The sequence below is a fragment of the Sinocyclocheilus grahami genome, unplaced genomic scaffold (genome assembly GCF_001515645.1).
Source record: "Sinocyclocheilus grahami isolate Dianchi unplaced genomic scaffold, SAMN03320097.WGS_v1.1 scaffold1252.1, whole genome shotgun sequence".
Classification (NCBI taxonomy): domain Eukaryota; kingdom Metazoa; phylum Chordata; class Actinopteri; order Cypriniformes; family Cyprinidae; genus Sinocyclocheilus; species Sinocyclocheilus grahami.
In genome coordinates, this window is record NW_015506431.1 from 336943 (window position 1) to 361725 (window position 24783).

General features: G+C 38.8%; 1 protein-coding gene across 1 annotated transcript; it reads left to right on the top strand.

Moving 5' to 3' along the window:
• Positions 1-1117: 1117 nt before the first annotated feature.
• LOC107568511 (zinc finger protein Helios-like) lies at positions 1118-24089 on the top strand. Its single transcript, XM_016254478.1, has 7 exons — positions 1118-1127; positions 7927-8031; positions 11604-11786; positions 15760-15927; positions 20276-20413; positions 21068-21196; positions 22315-24089. Exons 1-7 carry the CDS (start codon positions 1118-1120, stop codon positions 23040-23042), a joined length of 1461 nt encoding a protein of 486 aa, XP_016109964.1. The 3' UTR covers positions 23043-24089.
• Positions 24090-24783: the final 694 nt, after the last annotated feature.

Consider the following 24783-nt stretch of genomic DNA (forward strand, 5'->3'; position numbering starts at 1 on the left):
CATTTTCCACAAGATCACTTTTATAAATATTTGTGGGTGAGAAATGATCTCAGCCTAATTGTACAATTGTTTGCCTAGTTGTTACTGTGGTAAAATGTTTGTTTGTTTATGCATGTATGTATTTAATCAAATTATTGATTAAACCGGTTTTTTTTCTGCATGCAGTAACAAGAGCGCAATTTCTTAAACCATTTTAAATGGTGATCTATTTTTATAATTGTGTGGTTTTATTTTTTCATTCACTTGTTTCACTTTTTTTTTTATTGACATTTTGATTGTTTAAAATGGTTGATTAAACTATTTTTGTATAAAACAAAAATAGCACATTTCTTAAACCATTTTAAACCTTAGTTAAAAACTTTAGGTTGATCCAGGTGTTGAACAGGCATGTTTCAGTTCACATCACCAAACAGTCAAGGAAAGAGAACTTAGTGAAAGAAATGCAACCCTCTTAAAGCACCTCACTTACAGTAATACATTTTAATATCCACATCTTCAATTTACTGTAAAAGAAACAATGAAAAATGGAAATGCACAACCTTTCATGACTAATATGACCTGCTTCATTTCCTTCTGTTACAAACTATTCATCTCGGTGAAACATCTCAATGCCATTCTTATGCAGATCCTAACGACCGCACTGATTCACTCTCCAAGGATGATCAAGAAAATGACAAGATCATTAGTGGCGCTGGTTTCACTGACTGTATAGGCTAGTTATACTGAAATTACAGTTCAAAGTTTTTTTTATATATATAAAGATCTATCTTAAAATTTGATCTGATATGTATTGTGTTGGCATTAATTTGAATAATGTGTGATTTCCTCAGTATTTGCAAAAAGTACTTCACTGGCATCACCAGCTCTCCACAGTTCTGACAGGAATCCAACTAGGTCAGTGGTGTATTTCTCTCTCCGGTCAGTAGAGGGGGCCCAAGAGAAGAATCACTGCCATTTAAACTGATGCCCACCCTGAATCTTTTTTTAACATAAAAATCAATTTGCCTGTAATAATTGTGACTCATTTCTCACCTTCTTCTTTCCCATTAGAAAAATGTTTGAAAAAAAACGAAAACTATGTGGCCTATATAGGCTAAGGAACCACTGCAGAGGCATAATGAGGATGTGTAAGGGACAGCACCCCATCAGTGGTCATTACATGATCTAAAATACCTAAAAGTAAACAAAATAATCGTAATAAAGGCTTATTATCTTAATAATTACAAACTTTCTTATAACAAAAGGTGTGGATATATTATAACATGCCACGGGGTTTGGAATAACAGGTTTAATCCCAGTTTCTCTTCTTTCCTATTCGTTCCTATAGATATCTGAATAGTGGAGATCATGCCAAATGCATTTTAAATGCACTGATAAGGCGTCTAATCGATTACCGAGTGGCACTGATAGATCCGTTTCTCTGAGTCAGCCGGTCGCTGGCTCGCTGCTGTCCGTTCTGAAGATGGAGGAAGCAGGCGAAAGGAATCACTATTGCTGCGCGTCTATCGCACTGCATTGGATACACAGCATTTAGACGTTCCATATCAGATGGATGAGTGGCACCCCGTTCATTGATAAAGGTAAGCTAAAACGTCCGTTGCGAATGTCAAGGTTTTCCTTTCTTTGTTTAAATGGTTTATGCGTCTGTGTATTCTGTTTTGACAGGTCCAGGACGCGTCCGGATGAGGGTGCGAATTATGGGGGAGTTTGACCCCTCTTATTTAAGGGTTAACGCCCTCAAAACAGGTTAAAGAAAAAGGTGTGGGGTCTGTTTGTTCTTTTCACATGCAAGTATACGTGCGTGTCTGCAGCGTTTTCAAGCATCGTTTCAGTAACCAAAAAGTTACATTACAAGTTACAAGTGCGTACCTTACAAGTCAGAGTGCGCTAAATGTATCGCTCGCCAACAGAAATGAACCCGACCGCTAATTGAGGGAACCACAGCAACAGGTGATTGCTTTCGGTCCCGCGTAAAACAAATATTTCGTACATTGTCCGGCGACTGTAAAAGTAGCCGATTCGTCGCTAACAGTATGCGAATTGTTTAAAATACATACATACTACCTAACCTACATACAACAATAAGGGGGGGGGGGAGTCTGACTATTTTTCTGGGCGCAATCGTTCAGATTTCCAGTTTGAGTTTTGGCGACTCTAGCGCACACACAGAGATAGGCCTAATAGTAAACTAAATCTTAAAAAAAAAATTTCTCTCTCCCTACAATATATATATTGTAGAACCACAATTTATATATACAACCACAAATTTGGCTATAGCCTTTTTTGTTATATATTTGTGATTGGTAAATCTTTATTAACGAGTAATTATGATAGAAGCCTACTTATTTTTTTGTTGGAGATAGACAGCGATCAAATTGTTGCAATAGGCTATATATTTAGCGCACTCTAACTTATAATCTAACTTTGTAGTTAACAAAAACGTTCTAAAATGCTTTTGAAACGCATGGGGAAAATAATTAGTTGCATATTTTTAAGACCCCCCCGCCACCCCCCATTTGTTTCAATAATGGACACCCTAAACCCCTCATAATTCGCACTTTTATCAACATTTATGACTCTCGTTTGTAAATAAAGGAATGATTCATTACCGCATTTATTGCGCATTAGGAGAAGTCATGACGCCTCTGCCAAGAGTATGCTTTTGAATTGATGAGAATTAGCCTACTATCGGCGTATGTCACATGAATACTGATACACTGAGCTGCAGATGAAGCATATAGAGAACACGCACACAGTCATCCCACAACCTTTGACGGAGTGTCAGGCAGGTGGAAATATTGGGCTCTAAGCCTGTTGTAGGCAGTTCCCATCATTTCCTTATTTATGGCTTAATTCCCTTGGAACCGGTGGATCCAGTTGAGTATTCGCCCTAGCCTGACATCGATTAACCCAGGTGTTGAACAGGCACAGGTTTCACTTCACTATGTCAAAGCAGTTTCAGATCAGAGGAAGAAATCTAATAGTTGGGGGGGAAAGCGCTTAGACGCGTGTGAAATGGAAAAGCTGACGGGCTTGTTCGGCGCAAAGGAAGTCACCAAAACATACAAACCCAAGCTTGCTTCCTAACTTTTTTCTTCTTTTTTTTCGTTTTGGTGCAAGATCGTCCCCTGTTTGTGACCAATATGAACTCCAGTTGAACATGACAGTCATCAGAGGACTTCATCATCACAGTAGAGACTGAAAAGCCTCTGTCATTGGAAATAATCGATTGTTTTTACGCAAGGACACCTATTTGCGTTTTCACAGGGGGGAGACCAAACAAAAAGGTTCTTGGGAGAAGCGATCCTGTTAAAGACTCAGTTTTTTGTCTAGTATCGGCACTCTGGCACAGAACCTGCCTCCAAGCTCCACCCCCAGTACTGGAATAGAGCCGGTGGCAACCATGATGCACAAATCACTTCAATGTTCGATCAGCTATTGAGTTTAATGATAATATTTGCATAGTAACCCAATCCTATGCATAACCAGCTCGATTTTAAACAGTTTCTGGTGAACTATGCAACGAAATTTAGCTTGTTTGTCTTCCTCCTGAACTTAAAGTCAACATAAAATCAAAATTAACCATATTCATATGTATTATTTATCATATGATTCATGGGTGCATGAAAAAAACTATTTATAATTTTTAGGTAAATTGAACTTTTTCCAGTATTCAACATCCACGCTTTGTGCTTCAACCAATACCTGATGAATAAAAATCTTTTTTTTTTTTTTTTCTCACTAAATATCCAGTTTCACTGTAAAATCATTATAGAAGTCACACGTGTTGCATTTCACTTGGGAGAAGCGATCCTGTTAAAGACTCAGTTTTTTGTCTAGTATCGGCACTCTGGCACAGAACCTGCCTCCAAGCTCCACCCCCAGTACTGGAATAGAGCCGGTGGCAACCATGATGCACAAATCACTTCAATGTTCTATCAGCTATTGAGTTTAATGATAATATTTGCATAGTAACCCAATCCTATGCATAACCAGCTCGATTTTAAACCGTTTCTGGTGAACTATGCAACGAAATTTAGCTTCTTTGTCTTCCTCCTGAACTTAAAGTCAACATAAAATCCAAATTAACCATATTCATATGTATTATTTATCATATGATTCATGGGTGCATGAAAAAAACTATTTATAATTTTTAGGTAAATTGAACTTTTTCCAGTATTCAACATCCACGCTTTGTGCTTCAACCAATACCTGATGAATAAAAATCATTTTTTTTTTCTCACTAAATATCCAGTTTCACTGTAAAATCATTATAGAAGTCACACGTGTTGCATTTCACGTTGACTTTAACCCGTGGGCCACTATTGAAAACACCCCCAATTATTTTCCTCGTCGATCCACCAAAAAAAAAAGCTCATGGAACAGTCCATTCTGTAGGTTGCTGTTTGATTGGTATACACATAGCCTTAGCGAATGAGTGAATCGGGATCTGATTCTGACTCAGCAGTGGCACAGGCCAGACCTGTAGTCACTCCTGTAGTCTCCAAAGGGCCTACGGATTTTCAGCATGCATCACTACACGGGGGAAGATGGTAGCCTTATTAATATAAACCGTATGCTGTAGGTCGTCATTACAAGAGAGCTCTCGGCCCATCAACAATCATATGTGTGGGAATGTCAGTGTGATTTGTAGAACAAATTAAACAAAGTGGAATCATTGTAAAACTGTGAAAGCCACATATTAATGTGCGTCAGAGATTGTTCATATGATAGTAGAGCCAAGCACAGACTGCAAGACTGCGTAATTTGGAAGCCAGACCCAAAAAATAAATAAATCTACTTTTTTTTGCGTAATTTATAATATACTACCAATCAGATAAAAAATAAATTAATACTTTTATTCAGCAAGGATGCTTTAAATTGATCAAAAGTGACAGTAAAGACATCAATGATGTTGCAAACAATTTCTATTTCATATACATTTTGTTCTTTTAAGCATTCTTTCTATCAGGGTTTCCACAAAAAAAATATTAGGCAGTACAACTGATTTCATCATTGATAATAATAATAAATGTTTCTTGAGCAGCAAATCAGCATAGTAGAAGTGTGCTTTTTTAAAAATAAATATATCGAAAGATCAAAAGTGACAGTAAAGACATCTATGATGTTACAAAAAATATATTTTTCAAATAAATTCGGTTCTTTTGCACTTTGTAAAAATATTAAACAGCACAACTGTCTTCAACATTAATAATAATCAGAAATGTTTCTTGAGCAAATCAGCATATTAAAATAATGGATCATGTGACACTGAAGACTAGCGTAATGATGCTGAAAATTCAGCTCTGCATCACAGGAATAACTTACAATATATTAAAATAGAAAATGGTTATTTGTAAATTGTAATAATATTTCACAATATTACAGTTTTTACAGTATTTTTACATTTGTATCCTCTTTTTACTGTATTTTTGTATTTTAAGATGTCAGTTCAGATGTATTCTTTTATATTTATATTTTCAAAATGATTTGGCACATCAGCATATATAATATCGGCTGTGAAATACACACCTGAAGTGAGGTCAGGAGGTCGTGAAGGTGAGTGACACTAGTCAGGGTCTGCTGTCAGGAAACACAAGCCATCAAGAAAGACATTCGTCATTTGTCTCGATCTCAAAACAGCAGGCAACAAGACATCTTTTAAATTGTAATAATATTTAGCAATAATACTGTTTTTCTATATTTTTGACTGAAGAAACTGCGTGTACTACATACTATAAATTAATCTAAAGACGCGCTTTAAAGACAAGCTGTGAGTCTTTAAACATGCACAGGGTAATAAACTTATGTCTTGTAGCATGTGCTTGGCATTGGAAATTATATTTATCAGGGTTCGGTTTAGATGTGGGATAAGAGAGCGGTTTCAGTCGCTACTGTACAAGAGTTTAGTTTACTCTCACAGATCTCTTTTCCTGAGAACCTTTCTCAGGCCAGGAGGCCATCAGACACAGCGTTCTGTTATGGAAAATCCTCCCCTCGGCCGTCACTCAAATCGGAGTGGCTGCTTGTTTCCCGTTGCCAAGGGACTGCCGGTTACCTGAGATTTCCCTCAACCCCGGCACCGTAACCAGAGATGGGCTTTGGGATTGTGTCATTGGCTGCGTCTCCCTGAGTTGCTCTCCCTGTCAGAATGACAGTGTCCGTCTGCCAGCATGACAGCACAGATATCTGTCGCTTGATATACCTCAAAGGCCCTCATTTACTGATTCATTTACTTTAATCACAAATGTAAAACTTTTATAGGGCATGAAAGTTAAAATAGTTTGGGGATTGAAATAGGACTTGTTGATTCACAAAAACAATACAGGCAAATGAATTATTAAAAATGCCATGAATACTGTTTTAAAGCCCTTTGGCAGACTGACTCTGCTACACAACAAGCCTGTTTGAAGGAGGGACTGACAAGATTTAGTACATTGGTTAGAGATATAACAGCCAGCTTAACTGTGACATCCAAGGTACTTTCCAGTCATAAACGCGGAGTTCAAGGAATGATCTAAGCCGCAATACCACCCTTGGTGGCTGTGTGTATGCATAATGCAAGCATTAAGAGCCGTCTAATGTCGTTGCCGTTGTATTGAGTGTTTGGCTCTGAAGGGGTCAGTGGGTAACGGGATCAGGGAGCAGAAATAGCTCCCCCTGAGTGGACGCGCTGAAGCTGTATTATTTCCCGAAGCCGGTGTGTGGCGGGTGCGGAGAGATGAGGAAATCCAATCTGAATCTTAAGGATGTGGCTGAAAGCTTAACAAGCTCTCCCCACATGAGATGATGGCACACCGTCTCTGTATACTGATGTGTTGAGCTGGTCACTGACCCTAGAGAAATTTCAGCTCCGGTAACAGAGACGGGTGCTATTAAAAGCAGTGTATACAGTACCTGAAAACCATTGGATACTGTATGTTGCTCTCCTTTACCAAGTTATCAACGAGTATTATGGAGGATCATAGAACATTTCAGATGGATGTATATTTAGAGGATTCCAATGTACAGAAAGTGAATATAAGCAGTTGTTGTGTAAATTAATCAGTCGAGTTGATTCAGTCATTTTATTTAATTAAAATTATTTTAAATATTAAATTATGTTTTGAGTCAAATAAAAATATGTATATATGATAGACATAATGATATACATAAATAAATGTGTATTATTTATTTCATTCATTTAAATGGACCACAGCTTACCTAAAAATATCATTTTTAATTTAGTAACTGTTAAATTATATAAATATTTGTATATGCATTATTACATTATGTCAGTATTATATAATATAATTAAAAATATTCAGTTTAATAAATCAGTAAAACATTTTTTTTTTTTACATTTTAGGTGGTATATTTGAGTTGTATGATAGAGTAAATAAAGAGTGTTAAGAAGCAGAATGCAGTAGGGAGTAGATTTAAACAGAAGTCTACATTATTTTAACTTTTATCTTTCTTTTAGATGATATAGTCCTAGATATGTAAAAAATAACATTATTTCATGAGTGATATACAGTATACAGTGACTAGTTGAACAAGTGTTTCACTTCATATCTGTTGCTATGTTGTGTTGAACACTGTAGTAACCATTCGGCATCTCAGACCAGAACTGTAATAGAGTTTTGAACAGTAAATAAATTGCTGTAAAAAGTATAATAACCAGTATTCAGTACAAAGTTTTACAGTTGAAAGTGTATTTGAGTAATAAATGACAGTAAGAAATAAATCTAGAATAGTTTTTGTTGCAGTTATCCTTTATTCAATTTCTTCTTTGACTGATAATCTCCAAGTGCAGCAGTTATGAAAGGTGTTCCTTGAAATGTCTGCTTGTATAGATCTGAGTTCAGAGCTGTATTTAGCCACAATAGCTATGCTGCCTGGAGCAAGGCGATGTCTTCAGCGCACTTGTTTCTGTCTGTCTCCTAGGTAACGGCGACTGCTCTCCCAGGAAGGAGAACTCGAGAATGCTGGTGGACTTGTTGACTAGCACACCCAATGGCCAACGTTCCCAAAGTCCTGATTCCCCTGCTGGTGAGTAGGCCTGTCTTCTAACAAGTCCACTCCCAGCAATACCTGTTTTCATTTGACTTTGTTTTAGATGTGCTGCATTGATTCGATTATCTTAAAGGGATAGTTCACCCAAAATGATGGGGGGGGGGGGGGGGGGGGGGGGGGGGGGGTATATATAGCATTTATACTTAGGGTACCGCCCCAGTTACAGCTTTGCACCTTTTTTTTCCTGGGGAATGTGTTATTCCAAACCTTTATGACTTTCTTTCTTTTCGTGTAATACACAGGATCATGACTGGAGCTTTTTAAGCTGCAAAAAGGATGCAAAAGTTCATAAATGTAGGCCATATGACTATATCGAAAGTCTTCCAAATCATATAATATCTTTAATTGAGGAAAAGCACACAATTTCAGTCATTATTCCATGAAAACATCTCTCACAAAGCAGAAGTAACAAACTCTGTTTTACAAGTGAATCGTTCTTTTGACTAAGGAATCACTGATTCAGTTCATAAAAGATGTTTTGAATGATTTGTTCGTTTGAATCAACTCAATGATACATTGATTCATTTGCAGCAGTTGTCATGATAACAGCTTACTAAAAAAGGAAGATTATCAGTAAATGCTGAATTGATCTGTTTTTCACACAAAGCTTTCATATGGCTTCAGAACATTTGAGATAGAGCACACAATATTTGTAGTGCTTTTACATCCTTTTTTATAGCTTGAAATAAGAGAGCAAATGCTGACAGAATTGTAATTTTTGGTTAGCTATCCCTTTAGCCTTACAATAAGAAGTACAGTATGTCACTTTCTATTGCAAAATATCTGAAAAAGGAGAAATGAGTGAGTATCAGCTCGCAAGGGACAGAGGAAGGACCTTTATCTTGCAGTCTAAAAAATAGAAGTTGCAGCTTGATCTACGATACGACGGGATAGGCCCAGTCTGTGTCATGTCCCTTCCTCAAATCAACTGCTGGTACGATGGAGGGCTTGTCAGCATGAGCTTGCATACTGAGAAAAGGGAAGCGCTCGCCACTGAAAGATGGAGGTGCAGACCATGATCCCAGATGGAGATTATTCTTCTAGATAATTTATTGGTCATGTTGCACAGGACGTTGAGAAATATGTTACTGGGTAAAGAGAAGTCTAATCTACACATTTGGTTTAGTTAACCCCGTGCTTGCACTCGGAGACGTAGGGATGCGCAGATTTGACTATATCATTATGTGCAGAAATTATTTAAAGCCTTTTGCCAGAAGAATTTCTGCAACGGTGAAATTTTAATAGAAAGAGACCTGACACATTATTTATGCATCTGACTATGTCGGTTTACTCTGCTTTTGTCATGTGAGCCTGTTAGCCGCTGGCTCGGGGGTGTATGTATCCTCAGCACTGAGTGCATTTTGTTCTCATTCATCTCCTTTTGATCAGTTGATGATGAGAATGCTAAAGGATTCTGTATGTTGTCCCGGCAACCATTTCAAGTTCACTCAGCTGCAGCCATCATAGACACTCCATAACTAGACACATGCATGTATGCTAGAGCTGTTTTCTGAGGTCAGTGATTGGCAGAATGGACATAGAAATTGGAAAAACATACATCTCGTCACATTAAGGTAACGGTGTTCGATTGTGATGTGTTGACAGGATTGCACCGCATTTGCTGTGGGTATAGAGCAAGTTTTTCTTTTGTGCACCAAGGCTTGCCGTTCTTATTGCGAGTCATACATGTTTCTTTGAAAGTGAAGATCTCTTATACAATATTAAGCAAGTACGCTTGTAATACTTGCCAACGGGTGAAGTGAGGGTCATCGTTGTGGCACTGCCACACAGAAATTATCTTTCAAAAGCTCTGTGAACCTGCATGTTATCGTGTGTAAACAGTTTCTAAACTGAGAGATTCAAACAGATATCAAGCTTGATATATTTGACAGTAATTTTAGTCTGTGTATAGCTTTACTTGGAAGGGATTTTCTAAACTGATTCGAATGGGATGGGGGTCTTATTAGTTGACACCGGGGTGAGAATGTGTATTGGATTAGGGCTTTTCAGTAGGTCATGTGCTGTAAAATGTGCCATTTTTAAAAATGTTTTAATTACCATTTTTATATACCAATTATACCTAAATATTTTTGAAATAATTAAGATTTATATCTTATAATTAACATATATAGTTTGGAATCATTAAGCTTTTTGAAAGAAGTCTTTTATGCTCACCAAGGCTGCATTTATTTGATCAAAAGTGCAGTAAAAACTGTAATATTGTGAAATTGCATTTTTGTTTTCTTTTTGAATATATAAAAAAGTTTAATTTATTCCTGAATTGTCAGCAGCCATTACTCCAATATTTAGCATCACATGATCCTTCAGAAATAATTCTGATATGCTATATAATATAATATAATATGCTTAATGGATGAATTAATGGAGTTTACCTCACACTCAGACTGATCAGACTTTGCTTATTGAATTCATTTTTTTTTCTACATTCAATAAGATGAGAACTTGAGTCACCAGCTGTTAAAGTTGGCAAAAAGGAGAAAATCCATAATGAGGTTGCACTGGGGAGCACAACAACAAATTTAGCCTTACTTACACTATTCAAAGGTCAATATAATCAGAAGAAGTCTAAAACTATGGGTAAATTGCCTTAATAATTTTTGCCAAGATTGCTTGAGGAAAAAATGCTGTTCTGACAGATCACAAAGTATGTTTGTGAAACACACCTTACCTCCTCAGGGAAAACTAGTCCCATCCGAATAGTGTTTATGAGTGATATTGCTCAGTTGTGAGCGTCTGCGAAGATTGGGAGCTGCTGACCTTTTTTAGGGGGATCAGAGAGATTTCAGTAATACTCGCAGACTGTGACTCAGATCTAGCGAAGCAGCAGAGCGGTTTGCCTGAAGGACAACACTCACACGGACGGGAAAGATGAAGGTGACTCAAAGCTTAGTCTCAAACTCTCGCCCAGAGATTAAACTCACGGTAAAATTACAAACAGGTTTGTTAGGATGGTGTAGAAAGCTGCCTGCTATTTTTCCACCTGTCGTGAAACCTGGAGAGTGTGCGTGGTCGAGACGGAAAACTTGAGGGCCGGGCTGTCGCGTGTTTACGTGTCGCTATGTGTTTATACGTCCCTTTGCATGTCTATTTTTGTCACGCTCTGTGTGTCTGCACGTGTGGGGGTGGCCTCCCTGGAGGTGCTTGACAGCCTGCGCGCTGCGATAAATGGAGAGGCCCGCTCAGTCCAGACCAAAGTGCTGGCCCACCTCCTCTACGCTGTCTCCCACTGTCAGTCATGTAGAACTCCACCTGCCCACCGTTTGCCTCACTACACTAGAGACTACAGCTGCGTCTGCCTTTTTTTCCTGTTTGCTGTCATCCTGATACTGTTATCGTGTTGGAGGACAGATTTCTTGGTCACTGTGCTCTCATAGTAACCAGTGATTTCAAAAGAGTCGCAATTCACACTTTAGTTCTTGATCATGTGTATGGAAACTACTGTAGCGTGTGCAGTGGGCGATGAAGTCTGACTTTTGTGTTTTGTAGTGTGTGAAAACTCGTTTAGAAGCTTGAATGTTTTCTTACAGCACGCACAATCAAACAAGAGGAAGGTACTGAGGAGGAGACGGAGAGAAGGCCGGATGAGGCAGGACACAGCGGTGAAGAAGGCTCTGGATTGGAGGAGCCCATGATTGACAGCCCAAATAACTTACAAGATGCTGGGCCAGGAACAGAAGTGCAGAGTGAGACGGGGATAAGACTGCCGAATGGTAAATAAATGTATAATATATATATATTAAAAAAATGAAAATACTTTTTAATACTTTGTACACACACACACACACATGCTTGTTTTTGTGAATTGTGGGGACATTCCATAGGCGTAATGGTTTTTATACTGTACACACTGTGTGCTATTGCCCTCTCACCTAACCCTACCCATTACAGGAAACTTTGTGCATTTTTACTTTCTCAAAAAACTCACTCTGTATGATTTATAAGTGGGAACCTTCTAAAGTGAATATATTTCTTCTAGGATTGCTCTCATCTAAAAATGTATTCAGCTAAGTATGGGTGTTTGTGAGGACTTGAACAGCTCAACATACATTATCATACTCATAAAATTACAGAAAATGTATGGAAAAGTCAGAGAATTAATAACATGTGTGGTATAAATAACATGAAATTTTAAAAGAACATATATATTTATAAAAGATAAATATATTTATATTTTATAAAAGAAAAATTTATTTTATGCAAGGCACCATAATCTAACAATTCGAAGTGCAAATGATTTGCCTAAATTCATTGTGACACTTCTCAAGTAAGTTTAGACAGTTTAGACACATTTCACTGACTTCCCATTAAAGTAGCAAAACCCTTTCGTGACCAAGGCTTGTCACTCTTGCGTTCTTCCTTTTTTCAATGTTAAAAGGGTGTGTAGTGGGTAGCTGTTCTGTAAGAAGACAATAGTTAAGACTAGGAGTTATTCTGAGGGAAAACATCCCAGGAATCCTCCACAACCTGTTCCCAAGCCCAGGGCTGATGTTGATACTACCAGACTACACGCTAACAGTACAGGGTCATATTTCACTTTTCCAGGTTCTCATCTCCGCTCACAATGAGAAAACGTTCAACTAATTAAGCCACAGCAACATCCTAACGCTCAACGTGGGGTTAGAGAAACCGATGATTGAAATTTCTGTGTCCATCAGATGTGTGTTTTAGAGTCACAGGCTATATTTAGAGCAGGTGCTCACGCAGCAGGTCTAATGCATGAGTAATCCAATTATTTCAACATAATTAAGTTCACAATCAACAAAACCTGAAAATTGTATCCGATAGATTTAGAATAGTTATCATAGCTGTTAAAGACATTTTTTAGATCCTTAGGAGTGCTCATCTGGTGGCAGTGGCAATGATGGAGGTCACATGGTATCGTTTACGCAATACTATGTTTAAACAACAGCTAGTGCACATTATTCTTTGGTGGCAGTATAGCTGGGTGATACATTGAAAATGTATATATAATTAATATTTTTTAATAAATGTAATGAATTTATGTAACTGTGTGTATATTAGCTTAAAAAAGGTTTAATACGGGTCATTATTTTCAATCAGAGAAACATTATTTGAACCAAACTGTCATTTTAGCCAATTAAACTCAAAATCTATGTATAATTAAAGGGGTCATATGATGTTGCTAAAAAGAACATTATTTTGTATATTGGTGTAATGAAATGTGTTTATGCGGTTTAAGGTTAAAAAAACACATTATTTTCCACATACTGTACATTATTGTTTCTCCTCTATGCCCCGCCTTTCTGAAACGCGTCGATTTTTACAAAGCTCATCGGTCTGAAAAGCGAGGTGTGTTGTGATTGGCCAGCTATCCAGTGCGTTGTGATTGGCCGAATACCTCAAGCGTGTGACGGAAATGTTATGCCCCTTACCATACTGTGATGCAGTCAGTGTCCCGGCCGGAGTGACGAGACAATAACATTAAAACCCATTATAAACGAGGCATTTGTTGCATCCAGTGGAGACATAATTACGGATTATAATGACTTATACTGTCTTTTTACGCATTGCGTTGCATCGCGCCACGTAAACATAATAAAAAACCATGTCTGCATTTGTGATTGGAGAAATTACAAACAAGAAGCGCTACTCTACACTGCTCAAAACTCGCGTTTGAATCGTCAGTGGCAAATTCTTTAAATATGAAAACATACTTACAGACTGTGAGTCAGAACAGCCGGCATTGTAGTCTACTCTTCCAGGATCAGGAAACAGTCCTCCATAAAATGCGCTGCACACATCTGAATATTTGGGTTGAACTGTTCTGCAACAGTGTTGTAAATACAGCTTATCCACTGATTTCTAGTCGTGTCTCCTTTTGGAAGGCCAAACAAAGTAGTTGCGCTTTCACAACAAAACACACAGCATCATACACGGTGGGCTTGAGTGAGCGGCGGCGGGCGGGTTGAATGAGGAACGGCTGGCGGGCTTAAGAAAGGCACGGCCGGCGGATTCGACGAAGGAGTGGCTGGCAGGCTTGCGGCAACCACATGTGACGACCCCGGGCTGGACTCCGCTTCGTCCACGGTGAAAGCCGATCCGGCGATCCACAGCGCGAAGTTGATGTATTTCCTCAGCGACCAGCCCAGATCAGCTCCAGGCATGACGAAGCAGATATCGTCCTCTTTTGGAAGGCCAAACAAAGTAGTTTTGCTTTCACAATGAAACACACAGAGCCTTCACGACATTGCGGCAACAACAATACTACTGAGAGAATAAAAGTTACGCCTTCATTCTTTGCGTGAACATTTGGGCGGCGTTATGCAAATCTTCCCACATAGTGACGTAGACATATGGAGGCGTGTATTAACTTTTATAAAGAATATCTCTTTGGATTTGAGACTTTAGTCTTTGCAACTTTACAGATCTTCTTTATGCACCAAGAGCTTGTAACACTCCAAAGAGAAAGGAAAAATTTAAATCCCATCATATGACCCCTTTAAGAAGGAAAAGGCAGTAAAAATCTAGATAATGTTCAAGACATGCCTTCATTAAATGAAAATGCACTACCATTCATTTTTTTAAATGTATTTGAAAGAATCTCATGTTCACAAAGGCTACATTTATTTTATCAAAAATACAGTGAAAACAATAATTTTGTGAAATATTATTACGCTTTAACATACATGTTTTCTGTGTTAATATATTTAAAATGTATTCCTGTGAGGGCAAATCTGAATTTCGAGCAGTCATTGCTCGAGTATTTAGTGTCACATAATCCTTCAGACATCAAAATATGCTTATTTGATGCTCAAAAAATTTCTTATTATTTCAAAAGAGCAGAAATAGAAAAAAAATAGAAAATAAATCTTATAAATCTAGAAATCTTGTAAAAGTGTCTTTACAGTCATGTTTGATCTATGTAACTTACATCAATGCTACAAAATATAATTTCTTTAAAAAAAAACTGTAGTACTGTATGTACTGATTAGTACTGTATGTCAACAAATTTAAATACATTTTATTTATATTCCTCAATATAAACAGCAGTATGTACCTACGCAAATGCCTTGACATTTTTTTGTCAGTTTTTATGGGTGATGACAAATGACTCTTTGAAATAGTGTTTTGAATCAATTCATTGAATCAGTTTGAACCAATTTATGAAAATGAATCAGACTCCATATTCAGGATATGCAGACATTTTGGTTTCAGAAATGAGTTTATGGTTGTATACATTTTAACTACATTCTAAAAAATGCTGGGTTGTTTCAACCCAACTTTGGATCAAATATGGACTAACCCAACTGTTGGGTTACATTTTTAAATTAAATTTTTTAACCTAAAAGTTGGGTTAGCCCATATTTGACCCAAAGTTGGGTTGAAACAACCCAGCATTTTTTAGAGTGTAAGAATGAGTGATGGTGCAAACGAGTCATTTAAATAGACTGATTCGTGTAAATACATTTTACAAATCTTACACCATTTTTTTCCACTGAAGTTTATATCAAAGGCACTATTGAAAAGTCTGAATGTTGCTTCATTTTATATTTTTATATTAAATATATCGTCCAACCTCGAGTGGAAACAGCAGTCCCTGCATGTGATGTGTGGTGAACAGTCTATATAAAGACAGCTACACTGAAAACACTGCAGTATTTATATGGTTTTTAACATCAGCATGTCTCTTGTTCGTGACTCTGTTCATCCTCTGTCCATCAGGTGACCGGCCGTTCCAGTGTAACCAGTGTGGGGTTTCATTCACTCAAAAGGGCAACCTACTGAGGCACATCAAACTCCACACAGGAGAGAAGCCCTTCAAATGCCCGTTCTGCAGCTACGCTTGCCGTCGCCGTGACGCCCTGACTGGTCATCTGCGCACACACTCAGGTCAGGCTCCCACAACTCTATGCAATTGCTATAAGAAGACACATCTATGGGTGGTAGTGCGGTATTAATGTGTGTTGTAGCCTACAAAACGATTGTGGTTCTGTGACCACAGCTGACATGCTCTGGAAAAATTGAGCAGAGCTCTTCTGTCCTGAGGGACGTGTATAGAGAAGCCTAGCAAACATTGTGGTTAGGCCACCTAGGACATGCTGCTGTGTTGCCTGCAAGTCTTGCACTCCACCAAAGGAAATGCTCTCTGTCAACCAAAGGGAAGTGTCGCTTTGGTGAAGCATCACTCTCTAACCCACTTTCATATCAGCCCACCATCAGTTGTCTAGTCCTCATCGTTGAAGATCCGGGTCATATGATACCATCAGCGCTCGGCTCAGGACTTCACGAGCTGTCACTCAGGGATGGCTTGGTTAAAATGCACAGGGAGAGCAGGAGCGACCTATCACTCTCATCGTGTTTTGCTGCCTTTCTTCGTCTTTTGTCATTTCCTGTTTTGCAGCTCTAATCACAGCGCAGGGATAACGCAGTTTTTAGGCCAGGCAGCTGATGTCTGTGGTGTCCTGTTTTTGTGGGCAGAATTTATGAAATCATTCTTAAAGACATAGCTACATTTTGGTTTCACATATGCGCTGATGGTCGTGGGTTTTTTTTAGGGCTGATGACCACCATCTGTTTTTGTTCATACAATTGACTGAATTTCTGTTTCTCATGATACTGTGTTAAAAACCGTTTGATCTAAATATTTGAAATTAGCCCTCTTCAAATTGATACAATTTTATATTAAATACACTCCCGTTGTTAAGATTTTAAAATGTTTTTGTTTCATTTATTTGATTAAAGATACTGTAAAAACAGTAATATTTCACAATAACTGTTTTCTATGTTAATATATTGTCAAATGTAATTTATTCCTGTGATGGCAAAGGTGAATTTTCAGCAGCCATTACTCCAGTCTTCAGTGTCACATGATCCTTCAAAAATCATTATAATATGCTGATTTCGGTAGTTCAAAAGAACTGCATTTATTTCAGATATAATATTTTGTAACACTATAAATGTCACTTTTGATCGATTTAATTCGTCATTAATGAAAAAATGTAAACAAAGTAAGAATACAGTCTTGCTGACCACAAACTTTTTAATGGTAAATTGTGCCTAAGCATGAATTTCTTTACAAAACCTTTCAATTTAAAACTTATTTGGTCAATTACTTCCATTTGACTTACTTTATAGCTTTGATGACTTTACTATTATTTGATCGTAGTCATGATACAGAACGAGTAGGTGTATCCAGCCTGGTAGTATAGATTCTCCATCATTTAATAACTAACTATGCAAAATTTGTGGTGTGTGTGTGTGTTGTGGTCTATCATATTGATATCAAATGTCAGTGCGAGAACTTTTACCACCAAAACCTACGCACCAAACTACCTCAGTATATAAACATTTGTGGCCGATGAGAGTCATTAACTAATTTGCACATAATTTTCTAAAGGCATTGTAAGGAGATGCCACAAGAAAGCTTTGTTCTACCACAGTGTGAGATGTGTAGTTGTTGCTGGAGTCATTTTAAGGAGTAACCTAAGCAGCAACATCGCCCAGGGCGGTCTCGCCCTTTTTGCCATAAGTCCATCCCCACTCCTCGATGACCCGTCCGCCTTCCCGCCAGCAACCTCAGTTGGAGTGGAATGCGAGTGACTTAGCAGGTCTGATGGCTTCTTGTGCAACGGGCGCCACATGAAAGGCCCTTTCCTCTCTGGCCCTTGGCAACCGGAGGATTGGTGGCAAACAGCCCAGGAAAGTTAAGAGGGAGTAAAAACTTGCAAAACATTGGCTATCCGATCGTTGATTAACGGCTGTCACTGGAATCCATATGCATGCACGCAGACCACAAACGTGCTCTAAAAGATGAAACTGAAACAGCATATGTTGCACCACAGTTTTAGGCGTGTGTCATAATGTTGGGGACTTTGCTTTGGGTTGCTTTGGCTGTTTTTGAAACGTGAGGTGAGTGGCCAACGTTTGATTCAGGGAGAGTATGCTTTAAGCTGTGTGCGTGTTTAACTACCAGTTGTGTAAGTCGAGCACTTTTGCTGATGCTCTACAATTGATAGGCATTTGCTTGAAATGAAATGTCATCCTCATCTCACTGTTTCCTGTTTTCAACCCGAATGGATGCGGTTTAGAGGGCTTTAATGCAGCACTATGTGCATGAATTTGCATTTGAATAAGTGCTTAGACAGGGATTTTTTTTCTGATTCGTCCAAACTTTGCTACAGGAACTCATAGGGTTTTGAGCAGCTGCTATTAATCGATGAAACAGCTTGTTGCGTTTCTTTCGCACCGTACGAGTTCGCATCTTTCTCTTTGTTGAATTTTAGCGTGAATAACTATCCCAGACTTTGCAGTTTGCAGGTGTTTTTGACAGTTCATTGAACCAAACGATTCAGTTCTCTTTTTTTCTCCATTTATAGGGTACATTTGTCAGTGTGGATGCACTATATCCTCTGTATGTCTGCTCCAACCCATTTCTCGTGTGCTGTCATGCGCACACCTAAATTTTTAAAGCCTCGGGTTTATTAGAAATATTGAAAGTGTGACAAAAAATGTCACTTTCAGAGCTGTCTCATCAGGTGAAACTGTTTCCAATACAGTCACCCACTGACATATAAAGACCCCAAAACTATTGACGTATAGATGTCTGCCCTAGATCCCTTGATTACCTGACATTTACACAATGACATAAAGACCACGTTCATGAAAGACTATTTAAGTGTAGTAATAATAAGGGAATTTAGTCATTCTTCACAGTTGATATGGTGTGAAAGTTCACGTGAATGCCATATAAGCATATATATTTATATTTTTATATGTATATTTATTTTATTTCAATATTATATATTATAATATTATAAATTGTTAATAATTTATGAAGAAAATGTATTATATGAATTTTGGAAAATAATAATATATATACTGTTATTGTAAAACAATATATATATTTTTTTTCTACAAATAAAAACATTGTATTTTATTTTATAATATTTTAAAATAATTCATAGTATTTAAAATATATTTATTTAATATTCATATAATATTTAATATTTAAAATCTATAATATTTTTGTTTATTAATATATATATATATTTTTTTCTTTTCTTTTTTTTTTTAGAGCTTAGTTACACTATAAACAATTTCGACCCACAGAATCGGAAATTTCAGTGATATAATGTATGATACATTGTCTTCCAGGTGAACCAAAGCAATTTTTTCTGTTGCTGTAATCCATCCTTTCCCACAGAAGTGACAGGGCCTCCGTTGTTTGACATGCGTTCTACATGCGAAAGGTCACTTCACAGCGTCTCAGTCAGTAGCTCTCACTTTCACTGTTTGCTTCAGACTGAAAGCACTACAGCGCTTTGAAGAGGGTTACCGAAAAGTGTAGGGGGTATTTTTACAATTGGCACACTTTACAGGTAATCCCACAGGCTTGCTAGTAACAGGTGTGAATTTTCATAATTTTCTCACGTGCAGTAAGAGACTGGTTAACTTCGTTCATACAGTATGACTCAATTCACTAGGCTGTTTTGTTTCACTGCCGCGCTCTTTATGAATAATTCTGAAAGTCCCTTTTACCAGAGGATTGACCACAGAGCTGAAAGCAGCCCCTGTCTCAAATTCAATTAGGTTTTTAGCTGACATAACAGAACAGCGCAGACGTAATGGTGGGCTATGTTCCGATTTGATACCGATGAGTGAAGGAGAAAAACATGACAGGTAGATGAATGACTCAAACTATTGATGAATGAAGCTCGGAATGAATCAAAGAACGAATCGTTCCATTAGCTACTGGAAAACTCACATCTGTTTCTGGAGGCTAAGCATCGTCCTCCTCCTACTCTCCTCTGCCCACGACGGAAGGACAAGGTGCTTGTTCCTTTTGCATCTTTCTTTGGGAGGTTCTGTCCCGCATTATCGCCCTTGCACTGACCTAATCTTAGTGAAACTGACTGTGAATCACTTCACACCTTATCCGGCTGAGGAGAAACACTCACTCCATTTCTGTTTATTGTTCAAAGAGACTTTCCAAGTCATCACTCGTGGTGCCAATCACAGATCGATGACGATAAAACAACATCAAATACTACTACTATAGTACGTAATTCTATGGAGCAAACCCCCCCACCGTGTTGTAGTGGTTGCATCATCACGAAAATCTGGCTGTGCCCACTTTCTTGCTTACTCAGTTGGAGACCGAAACTCATTTGTGTGAGCGGTCTGAATGAGTTATTTTACATCTTAATACTTATTTTGCTACTCTTTGATGTCTTTTTAGTGGGCAAACCACATAAGTGTAACTACTGTGGGCGGAGCTACAAGCAGCGCACGTCATTGGAGGAGCACAAAGAACGGTGTCATAATTACTTGCAGAGCGTCGGCATGGACTCTGCCTCCAATCCTGGCCCGTATCCAGGTGAGTGGCTTATGACTTCATTGAGAATCTAAGATGACGTTTTTCCGCCTCATTGATATGGTGTTATGCTGACTTATTGTGAAAACCTTGTTCCACAACGGTGTTCCACAAGCTGGTCTGTTTCTTGGAAACAAGATAATATTAATTACTAACATAGAATTGCTAAACGTAACATTTGTGGGGTACATTTTGTTTACACCAAGTGGTCAAGGTTTTGCTGGTTAGCATGGTTAGCCCCTGTGTTATCTAGTGTTATTGTGAAATTGTTATGGTGTTGGATGACACAACGGTGTTCCACAAGCTAGTATGTTTCTTGGAAACAAAATAAATATGAATTACCAACATCGAATGGCTACTTTAAACCTTTCTGGAGTACATTTTGTTGACACCAAGGGGTTTTGCTGGTTAGCCTCTATTGGTAGTTTGGTCCGAACCACACTATCTGACAGCAATAAACTTATTTCTCAATTTAAACTCACTCAAACTTATCATTCTTAGTAAAATCAGCATAGTCTTGACAGTTCCAGAGAATTTGTGACTCAAAACAAACTGGCTGCAAAACTTTCAGATTCATGGGAATGATAGTGAATAGTTTTCTCCAGGTATTATGGACCAGCTTTGTTGATATGCTGAATCATTTTATCATTTTCCCAGGGGAGGTACCAAAGGAGCAGAGGCAGCTGGAGGCCGCTGGGATGGCGGCTTTTGACCGGCCTCCTGTAATTGAAAGACTGCAGGGGAATGTGGGTAAACGGAAGAGCACCACGCCACAGAAGTTTGTGGGTAAGTGTCACCTCAGCAGTAAATGTGGTTGAATCTACTGTATGCAACACACTGATCTTCAAAGTTCACTTCAAAATCAACGCAGGCAGGTCACATGGCGTAAGAAACATTTTCAACCTCACACATATAGTCCCTGTATGTGCATAATGCAAAATGGACGTGCTGTCTGTGTTGTTTTAAATCAGGTAACGGCACATTCACGGCCAAAATGGGCCTCTTGAGTTGGGTCCTAAAATGCTAAAAAGAAAGCTTGTCTAAAGTGCATATATCTGATTATTACTTTTTCATTGCTTAATCGTCATTTCATAAATTACTTCCACAATAATCATTACAAATGTACACAAAAACGAGTACCTTCTACTTTTTGTAGGAGCAACGGTAATTGTGTCAGGCAAATAGGGCTGGGTTTTGTGAATTAGGCACAAGCTATAATAGGTCTAATTCAGAAAGTCTCACAAATAAAGACAATGGTTTATTTAAATACAGCACATTACTATTTCAGAGCATTTAGCGCCTGGTTAAACTGGATTGCCGGTGGTTAGTGAGTAACATGCAGGTTTTGGAGCTGAAATACCACATGCAACCGTTTAGTGAACGCTGAGTTTCCACATGAAGGAACAGAGAGCAGAACTACATTTAAAAAAATAAAGAGATAGTTAATTTGTCATGGAACATTTTTTAAAAGAGATCAAATATATACACAGTAGCACAACTTTATCAGAGACATTAAACATTATTTGAAATTAAACTCATTACATGTGTTGTAATGACAATAACTGCGGAAATCAAACTAAGTATTAAAGTGAAAGAGAGAGAGAAAAAGTTTTGAGTAGGAGTTGTTGTTTTTTTTCATTCTGTGGTTTTTGCACACCTGTAACTTTGCCATTGCTTTTACTGACTACGCCAGAGCAGTTTACCGCATCCATATTATGCAGGGGTTAAATTTTCTCACTTCGGTCTCCAAACGGGGCTTTCCGTCATTAATGCAACAAAACCCTAGCAACAGTACTTTAAATGCACTTTTTGCAGTACATTGCAAGGTTAGTCTATTTTTTTATCATTATGGAAAATACTTTGGGGCTGTTCCTAATGTATCTTTTATTGCATTGTCTGTTAAGGTGAGAAAATGGTTCGCTATTCGTACCCCGAGCTGAGCTATGAGATGGGCCCTAAGTATGAGAAGGAAGCTGAGGTAATGCATGCCCAATTGATGGACCACTCCATTGCCAATGCCATCAACTACTTGGGCGCCGACTCCTTGAGGCCTGTGGTTCATCACCCATCCCTCTCCATGGCCGAAGTGCTGCCTATGGTGAACCCGCTCTTCCATCCGATGTACCCACTTGGGCCCCGCATGGACCGTCCCAGCAGTCGCGAGCCTCTGTCTTTGCCCCACCCGAACCCAGAGTTCCCGCACCCAACCAATGGCGCGATCTCCTTGGTAAGGCCCAAGAATCCTCAATCGGCCCGAGATGGGTCCCCGTGCAACAGCGGACAGGATTCGGCTGATTCGGCACGGAGCAGCCCCCGGGACAAGCTTGGTGGGGCCGGGCCCAGGACGAGATCCAGCCTGGGGTTTGGCCGGGCAGAGGAAGGCAGGGCGATCGATGCCACCCGAGTCACCGCCAGGGACAGCGTCCGCGTCTTCAGCCGCGAAGGCCAGGAGCTGAGGGTGTTCCAGTGCGAACACTGCCGCGTCCTGTTCCTGGACCACGTCATGTACACCATCCACATGGGCTGCCACGGTTACAGAGACCCACTCGAGTGCAACATCTGCGGCCACTGCAGCAAAGATCGCTATGAGTTCTCCTCGCACATCGTCCGTGGAGAACACACCTTTCGTTAAGAATCCCACGCACTCTCGCAGTCAGTTTACTGCCGAAGCATTACGTGAGCACCGATCGGCAGATATATGAAGGTTTGGGTCCAATAGAAAGTTTTCATGTTGGAGCTGTTTGAAGATTTTTGTTCTGGGTGCTGGGATGAGTATGTTTATGTTGTGAATGTTTTTCGTATTAAAGTTCTTTTTAATTTTTTTCACCCACACAGTTTATTTTTGCATATGTACTGAAACTTCCAACAGAGCAGCTATGTGTTATCTAAAGTTGTGAAGTTCTTTCTCTTTTTTTGTCATCTGTATTACCTCGATGCATGCTGTCATTCTGTTTATGGACCTTGATCAATATTACAGGTAAACCGAGCAACCAGAGGACCACTGGAGAACTAAACCACTTAATTTTGCATACAAAAAAGACTTTAATTCAGAGCTTCTTGCTGCTGTGGCTTCTTAGTGCCTTGCTAATGTTTCGAATGGCACGATTTTGCCTTTTATGGAATGTTTTGTATCGTTTTAGCGTCTTTTTTCATTGCTCGCTCTCTTTCGATGAAGTTCCAGGGCGTATGAGCTGAAGCTTCGGTACTCGTGCTAATGTCCTCATGTCGGTGCTATTCTAGTTTCACAAAAGCAGTCCTGTAGGGTGGCACCAATCTTTCAGACACATTTTAATGAAGTGATGATGATAATCCCCCTTGTGTCTCGTAGATTTTAACGGGAGACTTTTGCCGTGCTAAGGACAGATGAGTTTTCCAGGCTGTGTTTTGCTGCTGTTGCACACTTACTATCATCGCTTGCGTTCTTATGCACTTCGCTGAAAACAGCACTGCGCCATGCCTTGATAAACCTGTTTTTGCACTATTAGCTTGAGGCCTTGGGCGAAAATATGCTATTTCCATTCTATTGATAAAGCGAACAAAGGTCAGTGTGTAGTTTAGCTAGTATATTGTCATCTGTGATTCAACTGGGAACAAGTCTGCACCTATATGCTTTATATGCTATATGCTTTAACAACAGGGTTGCCATACTTTGGATTGAAATCTGTGAATTTCATTCAGCCTTCAGACCAAATGCCTCATTATTAATTCCTCGTTAAATCCAACTCCTCTGACTGTCTTCAGTGTTAACTCAAAAAAAGTTTAGATTTTATTGTTTTCTTTTTGGCCTACACATGGACCTACAGTATGTGTTTTATGTTGAGCTTTCTAAGAGCTGAGATCCGAAATATGCACTTGCATGCACTGCATATGCATTTTTGGTTAGACTCTGGTTAGCTAATACATTTTATAATTTAAGTAACCTTTGCACAATGACAATTGACAAAAAATTCTGCCAGGTAACAGAACAAGGCAGATCTTTAGAATAAAACAACTTTTATAGATGTTCCACGTCATGTACACCATCCACATGGGCTGCCACGGTTACAGAGACCCACTCGAGTGCAACATCTGCGGCCACTGCAGCAAAGATCGCTATGAGTTCTCCTCGCACATCGTCCGTGGAGAACACACCTTTCGTTAAGAATCCCACGCACTCTCGCAGTCAGTTTACTGCCGAAGCATTACGTGAGCACCGATCGGCAGATATATGAAGGTTTGGGTCCAATAGAAAGTTTTCATGTTGGAGCTGTTTGAAGATTTTTGTTCTGGGTGCTGGGATGAGTATGTTTATGTTGTGAATGTTTTTCGTATTAAAGTTCTTTTTAATTTTTTTCACCCACACAGTTTATTTTTGCATATGTACTGAAACTTCC

Coding starts and splice junctions, on each gene's coding strand:
- LOC107568511 (XM_016254478.1), top strand. Junction 8,032..11,603: donor AAGTCCTGATTCCCCTGCTG/GTGAGTAGGCCT, acceptor GTTTTCTTACAG/CACGCACAATCAAACAAGAG. Junction 20,414..21,067: donor CAATCCTGGCCCGTATCCAG/GTGAGTGGCTTA, acceptor TCATTTTCCCAG/GGGAGGTACCAAAGGAGCAG.